Source organism: Dendrobium catenatum, unplaced genomic scaffold (genome assembly GCF_001605985.2).
Source record: "Dendrobium catenatum unplaced genomic scaffold, ASM160598v2 fragScaff_scaffold_898, whole genome shotgun sequence".
NCBI lineage: Eukaryota > Viridiplantae > Streptophyta > Magnoliopsida > Asparagales > Orchidaceae > Dendrobium > Dendrobium catenatum.
The window spans coordinates 1,736,698-1,748,750 of NW_021319360.1; the positions used below are offsets into that span (position 1 = coordinate 1,736,698).

General features: G+C 35.6%; 1 protein-coding gene across 1 annotated transcript; it reads left to right on the top strand.

Moving 5' to 3' along the window:
• Positions 1-636: 636 nt before the first annotated feature.
• Positions 637-2,656, top strand: LOC110110566 (transcription factor TCP15). Its single transcript, XM_020842095.2, has one exon. The coding sequence runs from the start codon at positions 1,303-1,305 to the stop codon at positions 2,407-2,409; it is 1,107 nt and encodes a 368-aa protein (XP_020697754.1). The 5' UTR covers positions 637-1,302; the 3' UTR covers positions 2,410-2,656.
• Positions 2,657-12,053: the final 9,397 nt, after the last annotated feature.

Genomic DNA, 12,053 nt, shown 5'->3' on the forward strand with positions numbered 1-12,053 from the left:
ATATATATATATATATTCCGAAAAAAATGAGATAATTTTTTGTGTAATAATCCGAGTTTCATCAATCACTTCCAAGTTTAACATGTTAATACTGGGGCATCCTTATAATGTGCAACTCTTATGAGAAATTATACTAAGATGGCAAAGTCATGAGTCTTATTAAGCCTTCATTTGATATGACTTTCTTACTGCTTCTTAAAATAATTTTTTAATATATAAATTAAAATTTTTTACTATAACATTGCTTAAAAAACAGCAACAAAGATGTCACAAACCGAATTTAAGTCAAGCAAATTAATATCACGATGATGAACAAGAATTTGGGCTTTCTATTATTATAATTTGGTGTATATAATATTTATGTTAAATACTATTGTTTAAATACAAGCGATTACATAAATAAAATATGCATAAATATATATATATATATATATATATATACACACAAAATAATATTTTTTTTTTCCGTCACGCGATAGAATATCCGCTTATAAATCATTTTATTTGTTGATCAAATTCTTTGCCCCTTCCTTATCCTCCATTCCCTCCCATCAAGGGCTGGACCCCTTGTTCCTCTTAATTTCTCTATCATACTCTGCACTCTTGTTCACTCTCTATCACTTTCTCTATCAAAAACACACAGATACTTTTCGTTTCTCCAAGGTCCTGCTCCTCTCTCTTTTTCAAGCTATCTGGTCTTCTCTCCAACATAGCCATAAATTAAAATTACAGGCACAACGGAATAAGCCACATATTATTTTTCTTTCTCCTTCTTTCTTTCCTTCCCCCTCTTCTCTCTATAAATTAGCTAATCCATTCCACTGTCGATCTCTCTATCTAGTTCCATATCCCATCTATCAGGATTTGAGTTTGATTTTTTCTTGATTTGAGAGTCCGCCATACAAGTTTGACACCCAGCTCCATCTGCAAACTTATTCAGACAGTAAGATCTTCCTATCTCGTTTTTAAATCTTTCCAGACTTTGAAGTTCTGTGAACTCCTTCCCATTTCTAATTGATAATAATATCATCCCTCTCTTCTTTCTGCAAGTCTCTCTCTCTCTCTCTCTCTCTCTCTCTCTCTCTCTCTTCTTGTCTGTCCGCTTAAAATTTGGTAGTACTGTCTAATTCCACCTGTTGTTAAATCCCTCCTATTGGAAACACTCGCCAGTCCACCTTTGTTCGCTCGCGCTTTCTTTCTCTCTCTCTCCTAAAAAAGATCAGTCCGTAGCTCGCATTCAGACCATCTACAGCCGGTGAATCTCTTGATCCATAAAATATCAAACATGGTTTAAACTGCAATATGGAGGGAGAAAACATTGGAGGAGGAGGTCCTCGCCGGGCCAACTTCCCTCTCCAACTCCTTGAAAAAAAGGAATCAATCGACGACCCGAGCTGCTCCACCTCCGCCGCCGCCTACCCCACCCTCGCCATATCCTCCTCAGCCGCACCCAGCCCCACCCACCACCACCACCAACACCACCACCACTCCCTCTCCATTCCAGAGGAACCAGCTAAAAAGCCCCCACCAAAGCGCAGCTCAACCAAAGACCGCCACACCAAAGTCGACGGCCGTGGCCGCCGCATCCGCATGCCCGCCCTCTGCGCCGCTCGCGTTTTCCAACTCACTCGCGAACTCGGCCACAAGTCCGATGGCGAGACCATTGAATGGCTCCTCCAGCAAGCCGAACCCGCAGTCATCGCCGCCACAGGAACCGGAACCATCCCCGCCAACTTCACTTCCCTCAACATCTCCCTTCGCAGCTCCGGCTCCACCATCTCCGCCGGACCATCACACCATCTCCGCTCAGCCGCCGCAGCACACTACTTTTCCTCCGCCGCGGCAGCCTTAACAGCATCCCCTTCCGTCCGCCTCCGCTCTGATTGGGATGTTGGACCTTCCTCTACCCCATCTCTCCTCAACTTCCAGGACGCCTCTGATGCTGAAGCCGCCGGAAACATACGTAAGAGGAGGTGGGATCAGGAGCTGAACCAACAGCAACAGCAACAGGCGATGGCTGGATACACAACGGCATTAACACAAGGGCTGATGCCAACGCCTATCTGGTCGGCGGGGGGAGGGGCATCAGCGTCCGGCGAACCGGTATGGCCTTTTGCCCATATGGGGGCGGCGACCATGTTTCGCGGATCCATGTCAGCTGGTCTCCACTTCATGAACTTCCCTGCGGCTCCCATGGCTTTGCTTCCCGGGCAGCAGCTCGGCCTCGGCTCCGGCAGTGGCACCGAGGGGCATTTGGGGATTTTGGCTGCGCTCAACTCGTACCGACCTGTCGGATCGGGTCATGAAGTAGCGGCGACCACCCATCATCATCATTATCATCAGCAGCAGCATCACAGTGGTGGCGGAGGGAGCGAGAGGAACGATACGATGAGCACAAGCGACTCCTAGCTAGGTTTGGCGTATCTCATAATTAATTCCGTGTGATTTTCCAGCTTCCCTACGATTTTATCCTTTTTGATCTCATTGTTCTTTGTTGAAGCTTTGTTTCACTTTTTCTTTTTTTCTTTCCTATTTTACTTATCTGCGTCGTCGACGTCGTCGACTTTGGTTCTTCTATTAATATTTCTTTAATGTTTTGATCCGATGACGAACTTGATTGAGATGATTAATGCCGATGGAAGCCATTCTTAGCTCCCCTTCTTTCTGTGGCATTTTAGGGTTTAACTTCTTGTGATCAGATGCCCTCATTCCAGTATTCTGAGTATTAATTATGCTTTACGATTTCAGTTCTGCCACTTCGAGGTAAAGCAGAACAATGTGTTAACAGTATACGGATAGGGAGGAAGACAATGCCTACTGTTTCCACACAGTGAGTCAACAAAAAGTAATTGCTTAGCTCCACTCTTCATAATCCAATATTTCAATATGATCATGGCTTAAGAGTATCTGTAATGTCTTCCAGAATTCATAAACCTGTATGCCCTTCCCTATTTTCGTTAAGAATTATCAAAAACTAAATAATCATAGAAATTAAAATGCGATTTCTTCTCTTTAATTTTCTCTTACTGTCACCAACACATCAAAAATTTTCTCTTTGCGAAGGGACAGAATAACAATTTTCATCATTTTATTTTTGCCATTTTTCCAATTAAATATATGAGCAAGTTAAAATAGAAGGATGAAATTTGAATGCAGTCGCAAAGGCATGCGGATCTTTTAAATAGTAAAAATATTCAGCATTATTATACCATGATCATCATTTTGCTGTTATATTTGATTGCTATTTCCATGTTTGTGCGAGGGTGTAGTGGGTGGTCTCTCTAATTTCCAATCAGAGAGTGGAAGGAAATGCAGAAAGAACATGAGAAAAGGCCAAACTGGCTTAATAACTAGCAAGAGCTGTCGGTTGTTTGGTTCCCAAATTTGAGCTGTCACATGTTTGATTGCCATAAGAAACCCTAGCTAATATTTATAGCAATGGTTGGGTTTCTCTCTCTATCAGGTGGAACCCAGCCTTTGTGTTCTTATCCTTTGGTTCTTCTTTGTTTTAAGAGCTATGATGTTGTGCTAGCTAGAAACTAATAGGTTCCTTGGGTTCACCTAGCGTTAGCTGAAGCTTGTTGCCTTTAATTATGAACAGTAAACTGGCACGAGCGCTCACACACATGCACATTCCTTAGAAATATATAGAACCATAGATGTTATAACTTCGCTCTTTTTTTTTTTTCTTTTTCGCTTGCTTGGACAGATGCGGTAGCTGAAAAAGACTTTTTTATGAGCATTTAGGGTGGTTGGTGGGGCTTTCTTAACTCAAATACTCATTTTTCTGCTAATTGTTTACATAAAGGGAAGGATTTTCCTACGTACCTCAATCATTTCTCTTGATACACCCGTGAAATTATGAAAGAAAGTAAAGCTTTCTTGCCTAACATTTTCCCCTTCTTAAGGGCTGGGCTAGTTGGGGACTTTCTAATGTTTAAATTTTCTTTCTTTTGACTCGTCTACTTAAGATATAGTGCCAGAGAGAGGTAATTTTTCTTTCTTTTTTTTTGGGAAATTTGAGTGTGGTAAATTAATTAATGCATTCCTGAGAAATAGTACTGAAGGACAGAGCTCTTTGAGTATTTGGTGCATGATTAATTAGCTTGGGAGTGGAAAATATTAATGAAGTAGATCGAGTAAAAAAAAAATTTTTTTTTTTTATAAGAATGGTTGTCTTGTAAATAAATACTACTCAAATTTATCTTTATTATTATCCAGAAAATAAAAATAAATATTTTTCCAAATATTCAGAGTGGACTTACAATTTCATAATATATCTATTACAACAGGCATCTTTAGTCAAATTCCATGAAGAATATTCGGAACTAAAACATCTTTGTGAAAGAGAGTGAAAGGGTAGTTTAGACAAAAAGCAAGGATATGTTGTTCATCTTGCATGGAAGAAGTGCAGCTCTTTTTTTTCTTTCCTTCCCCCCTTGATACAGACTTTACCCAAAAGCGCTCCAAATTGCTCTTTTGCAAATTGCGTTCTTCTCGGCAGCTTTGCAGGGGGTGAATTGTCATAAAAATGCACCGCTGATTTCATACAAATCATATTACTGTAATTATTATGAAAGTGCCATACAGTTATAATCTGGAAAAAGCTTAATTTTCCATAATCATGAAGCTTTGCCATTTGTGCTATGCAATTATGAAGTGTACGTGTGCGTGCGCTGGATATATAAGTCATTAATTAGCTGGAACCCTAAACACCTTGATGATGATGTGAAGCTTAATTAGTAATGCGCCCGGGTCTGAACATGTCATGATTCTTGTTCTTTAATTAAATAAATACTTTGCCACCAACCTAAACTTTGATCAGCTAGCCTCTTTAGAAAGATTAAATTAAGCGTCTAAATTATTAGCTAAAAACATCTTAATTCGCTGGAAATGTAGAAGAAGTTTCCAGAGAAAAAAGTTAAAAAGAAGTATTATATATATGACAAACACCACCTTACAAAGATTAAGATATATATAATGATCATTCTTTATTTATTTAATCGTCTAAGGTTATTTAATTTTTTTTCCGTGTACTTACTGGTAATCAAGTTTTTGTCGTCGCCTTGCTGGAATGCATGGTTGGCAGAAATGGGCTCCATGCTTGTGGAGTTAAAGCACTGGTATCAATAAGCCCCAACTCTAAATAGTAATTAATAACGTTCGCAACACTAACCAGAAAGCTACTCTCACATTTCGCCCAACGGCAAGGTGTTGATTAAATACCACTAAGGGGTCCATTACTATATATATATAGTACATTTTAAATGTAAAAGAATAAAATATAGTTCAGAAAGAGTGGAAAGCTAGTTTGTTTTGCTAATGAGATTGGAAGTGGGCATAATATGATAATGAATGAGCAATTATTCAACAAAAACTACTTAAGCTAGGTGATGAGGGTCTGTCATTGCTAGCATATGATGATCCTTGTTAATTAGTATAAGAGGATATTGGCCTAGTAGGCTTATGGCTTCAAAACACTTAGCTAGAGATAGCTAGGGTAGGTCTATGGATAACAAAAGGAATATCATTGAACTTTTTTTATTTTAATAAATTTAAATCAGCTTTAAATGATCTAAATTGCCAAAATGAGGGGTTAAAATATTTATTGTAGCTTAAATGAAATCAGTATATGTTGAGATTAAAATTATAGGCTTTTTAGGTTCTAGATGGCTCCCAAAGTAAATTTCATTAGTTTAGAAAAACACATCTATTAGTTTATATCATTTTAAACATTAAAATTTCAACTAGGCTTATTGAGGAATAGAAATTTTGTAATATATTTTCTCTATTTTAGAATTGTTGTTTGGAAAATGTAGAACCATGGTTTAGGTGATTTGAACAAGTAATTAATGAAAATATTCCATTTACCCTGGTGATTAATTGTAGCCCATGGCATGATCCAAGGGCTACTGTATCATCCCATACCTCAATTTGGTGAGGAAAATATAGAAGATAACTAGTGGTCTACGAATTAATTTCTCTCCAATACTTTAGCAAAATCAAGTGATGTTGGACTATACAAAAAGCTTAAGAGGAACTTTATGTAGCAGAAATAATTAAAAGCATAGGTTATTAAGTTATGTTCAATTAAAGTTAGAAAAAGGCTAAAGTGAAGAATAAGTTACTAAAGCTTTGGTCAGTGTGCCTTTTTCTTAAGATATCTCCCTACGTATTTACATACAACCTCCTCCTTTGGTGAAGGTTCTGGGGAAGCTATCTACAAGTTATGGCATTGGTTCAACAACTTCATAATTACCATGACTTAGGGAAGGTGATGGAATAAATAATTTGGATTGAGACTCATTGGGTCAACTACATGAACTAGCTCCTACCATCTTCATCTTTTTAAAGTTTGGCATGCCTCAATTGTGGTCCAAGAATCTTAAATTTACTTTGTGAAGTCGATCTCTTAGGTACTTTTACATATCAGACATGGATTGGGATGTTGGGAGCGGTGTGAATAAAATAACCTTGGATGCTTGAATTAGGCTTCTCAATGCCAACTGCTAATTAAGAGTATCGTAAAGGAGTTTAACCTAGCTTAAAGACCTAGGAAAGTTTGTGATAAGCTAAAATTGGATTAAAAAAAGAGGAGGTGCTTCAAATGCTTCAAATGCTTCATTGGCTTAACCACTTAAATGGATTTAATCTCTCTTAGTACGGAACTAGCTTAAATTAGCTTGCTATGGGCCATGGGTTCATCCTAGACCACATAAGGAAGATTAAAGGAACATTTAGTGGCTTAGCTCATGCCAATTTTATTAATGGAATCAAATTGATTCATTTAGTCATATTAGACTAATCCATATTTTATTTGGGTACATACTATACTGAGATAAGTCATATATATCTCTTGGTCCATTTGTCATCACCTAAGGTCCATTGGTGAAGGTTTTAAGATTAATTGGTTTGATTGATTCAAGAATAATCTTATTAGGCTAAGTCTAGATTAAATTAGACACCTTCTAGCTATGACAAGGGTTTCCTATTTTGTTTATAGATACATATGATCAATTCAGTCAAGAATCTATGTTCACATTGTTTTAGGCTGACTCAATTAAATAACATTAGGCTTCATTAGGTTTATTGTCATTTAAGCAAGGTCCAAAACATATGAGACAATGTTCTATAAGTCTTTTAAATTCTCTTGACTTGCCAGGATTTAGTGGGGGATGGATTCAGGCATCAATTTGGATAGTTTAAAGGAATTAGCCCTAATTGTGCCAATCTACCAAAAGTTGCATGAGCCTAAGTTTATAGATTAATTAGAAGTTATGGGACTAATCTTAGGTTAAATTTGGCTCATCTATAGGCTAAATTAATCAAATTGGGTCATTAGAGTGAAGTCACGCCTAAGTTAGGCCAAGTAATGTCCAAATTGAGCTAATTTTGAGGAACCAAATCTATGGCCTCAATGGGCCACATAAAATATAAAAATTCAAGATTTAGTTTACAATAGTTTTAGTCTAACATTAAGCCAAATGTGAGTAAAATTATTGCAAATTGGTCAAGAGAGTAGATTGACTAGCCACATAAATTTAGGGTTAAAAGTTCAATTAGGCTCATTAAAGTTCAATAGAGGATCAAGAAGGATAAGATAGTCAATTATACTTAACTTAGCTACCTTGGGTCATTTAGGTACATTTGGCTGTGAGAGAGTTGATTTTATGGGTTAACCATAAATATTTTTTTATCATAAAGGTACATCGATATTATCTAATTTTCTTATAATATTAAATATGGGGATCTTGGTATCACCTAGCTAGGTCAAGGTTAATTTAATAGTACCTGAAAAATGATTAATCCAAGAGAATAGATCAAGATGATGTAGTTTCAATTGATGCCATTATGTTATAGTCGACTAAGGCCAAGAGGTCTAAAGGATTAGGTGTCTTGATGTTAAGTCTTTTAGGGACTGAGGTCATCTGGTGGTTGTCGGCTACATATTTAGGTCATGGTAGCACTATGGGTCGATCTTAACCTAGGTCAATCAAAGTTTGAATGGAAATTAAGTTAAGACGACCTAGTGTTCAACTAAGCCTTATTAGGTCAATAGGATATGGATAAGAATGTTTTAATGAGTTTGCATGCCTTGAAGAGTTTACTACCAAAGTCTAAGTCTAATCAACTAAGAATATTATTTAAGTCATTTTAAGTTTATTTAAGTTATTTCTCAAATAATTAAAGAAATGGAAGCTCAATAGTTGGCCAAAAGTGTCATGAATGGCTAGTCCTTTTTCCTTTAAGGTCCTAAAGTGTTAAGCATGTGTTCTAGTGTCTCGTAAGTACACTAGCTTCACGTAAGGATCCTTCATGCTTGAATATAACCTAAGAAGTTAACTTATTTCAAAAAGAAGGTAAACACCTACCATGGTCCGGTTGACCACACATGTAAGTACCATCATGCTAAATTCATAGCATAATTATTCACAAGTTTTTACATTTGCTTCTATCGATTATGTCATCTTGGCCTTTTTGAGAGTTGCATAGTAGATATCATTGGGCATATCAACTCTCCATCTTTCAAAGATTCTAAAAATTTTTTGCATTGATTGATTACTTATTGAATTAGACAAAACTATTCCTCACGGAAATGAAGTTGGACATTATATTGTAATTTCTAAATGATTATATATATTGTATACCCTTTTGGTGTTTTGTGTCACATTATCTCTTACAATTATGTATCTTTAAGGGCATGAAAAGTTTTATATTCACTCATTTTCATCAGATTGATTATCAATATTCCCCTTTGTTTATCTTAAATTAAATGATTTAGCATAATTTTTGAATAAAATGTTGATGCAACGACTCATTAAGAAATTACCATTACCAATAAATGGGTGTGGCACAATAAGCTAGATGAAGTATTGTAGACTTATATGACAACTTACTAAGTACTAACTCAACCCACTCCCTATATTTATATGCCTTCGAGGTTGAACATATGCAGCCCCTTGAAATGCTCAAATGTACGAGCACATGATCTAATGGGAGAGCCACTCCACTCCTCCAAATTGACTTTTATTTTTAAATATTAAATAGCAAATAATTATCATGGTTATATTTTGAAGCAATTCAAATAAAAATTACATTAATTATCTATTAAAAATTGAATAAAGCTTGATTAAATACATAAAGTCATCATGGTGTATGCCTATTTTTCTTTCATTAACTACATCCTACACAAATTTCCTTATATCCTGTTGAACTAAATATTTTAATTCTGAATGAAAATGAGCATTCAATGAAATAGTAATTGCTAAAAGAGCTGAGAGTGAAATGTAAAAAATAATTTGGTGAATGATTTGTATTTTTTGATGTGAGGTGATTGAGAATGAGAGCAAACGTAGGATCCTTCGATGATTGGTAAGGGAATACTGTTATCATGCCGGAGTATAGTACATACAATATACAACTCATGAGGGTGGAGTTAGCTGTTTGGTACAGCTCATAAAGTTGGATCATTAAATCATTTATATAACCAACAGACATATTTACAGTCTGCTAACTTTATTTCCTCGGGCAATCATACTGTCACCCATAAAAGAGACCACCAAAAGTGAACCCACGCAACTCTAAATCATATAATGCCATTCGCTTTATTTTATGTTTTTTTTTTATAACTTTTTTTATTTTTTTCACTGGATAAATATTTTTCTACCCACCATTGCTTAGTTTGGTTGGTGGGAGAGCATGATTGGTAACCCCCAACTCGTGCTTGATTCCTCTTGAGCGGCAGCACCTCTTAAGTGGGGCCCAATCAAGTACAGGCTAAGACGTTTCTGGAGTGGGTGCCTCTTCTAGGTCATCCGATGATTAGTCGCACCGTCAAGCAGGGACGGAACCAGCTTCAATTTTGAGGGGGGGGCAAATACAACATAAAAATAATTAAATATTTAAAAAATAATATTATATATCTATATATTACCAAAAGTTCTTTAAAAAAAATTAAGAAAGAAAAATAATTAAAAAAATGTGTAATTAAACTGTCATGAAAAACATGAAAGAGAATATTAATATTAAATGTGAAGAAATATATAGATATTTTAGGGCAAGTTAGGACAATTATTTTTTAGGGGGGCAAAAAGAGTTTTTTAGGGGGGGCAAAAAATTTTTTTTACACTCCTATAAATTTTTTTTTTTTTTTTACTCTTACAAAAAAAAAAATTTTTTTGAGGGGGTTCCGCCAGTGGTTGACACTCCATGTATACTCACTTATACTAGTATGCCAAAGTTTACAAATTTAATCATATTGCTACTACGAATCTCCTTGTATTCATATAACCCTCAATTCAAAAACTTAAAAGAACTAACTCAAAGATCCTTGAAACATCATAAGGACCCCTGTCCAACCAAAGGAAAAAAATAAATGAAATGAAAAACAAAAACAAATGAACAATTACTTGGAAATAATGCTCTTCATGTGATCCTAAGAAAATATGAGACAACTTAAGAAATTAGATTCACGTGCATACAAAAAATCTTCCTAAATTCTTAAGTAAATGCAAATCCAGCCTCTTAGAATGTCATAGAGCATTGAATAATCTTACTCCAGCTTTCTAGATCTCAATTAACAAAGCCAATACTGATTAGCCCAAAATGTGAGAATTGTTCCATCCAAGGCTACATTTATGAAGAGAACAATAGTTTAACATAGTTACTACCATCCATAACACTTTTTCCAAGGTAAGCATGCACAAGGAAAAGAAAAATTTAACTTAGTTTCAAAAAACATAATTAAACCCAAGCTGTTACACCTCAGTCAAGCGCATGCAAAAGAAAGTAAACTAAAAATACGAAAGACTTAGTAACCTGGTGATCAATGTGAGCTCCTAGCGGGCAGATTCTGTACGGAGAGATAACAACCCTCACATCTGCAACATCTCTTCCGCTCATTTCAGCAACCTTCTTCTTCGCGTCAGAAAGCTGGAACCGGAAAAAGTCACAAGTTAGTTCCCCCCACCAACATAAATATACCACATAATGCAACTCACAGTTCAAAGCCAATGCAGCAGAAGATGCCATTGCTCAAATCCGTACACAAGAAAGAACAGATCTAAGGGCAGAGAACAGAGCAAATTACAGCAAAAGGACCCAACTTCACAACTTCAAGCACTGGCGACACTCCATACCCAAATTAACCGAATAAACCCAAAATATGGAGATGAGACATTAGCAAATATCGACACCATGTGAACAATATCGTCGTGTTAAAATGGAAAAGAGATCAATAATATCCCCACGTGAGTAAGGCATTAGTGGATAAAAATACATTAGAGAATCGGAAAAGCAAGAAGAATTTAATACCAGTTGGAGCGGGGATCTCACCTCCGCAGCGCTGGGCCAAGAAGATGCTCCCATTTTGCCTAGACAGCAAATCGTACCACCAATGGAGTCCTGTAATCGGTGCCCCTGTAATCAGGCTGAGCTTTCTTGTTCACGTGGGAAGACGCCAAGAACGCCACAAAAGAGGAAAATGAGAGGCGTAGTTATAAATTACTGAGGAACCGACAATGTGCGTGTGATCTCTGTCGCTTAAATATCTCTCGGGTTTTTTACGGCTGAAAGAATTTTAGGAGCTGTTTGGCAACAAGGGGATTTAACTTTAATATGAATTAGTATAAATCTGACTTTAGTAAATTTATACTTTAAATTCTAAAAATTATTTTTCAAGAAAGTTATTAAATTTTGTTAAATTTCATAAAATTATTTGACAATATAATCTAGAATTTAAGGTGATTGATTCATTTAAAAATTAATTTTAATCTTAATTACTATCAATTAATTATAATGAAAAATAATATAATTAAAATTTTGTTTAACTATCAAATAATTTAATTACTAATTATTAATTATTCGATATCTAATTATATTGATAATTACCTAATTAATAAGTTAATTATTTTTTAAAATAACTATGTAACTAGTACTTCTAATAATGATTTTATTATTTATTTAAAATTTGTTTAATTAGTTTTAATTATTAATAATATTATTAATTATTTCATTAACCACTTAAATATTGTACTACTAACTAATAATTTAAT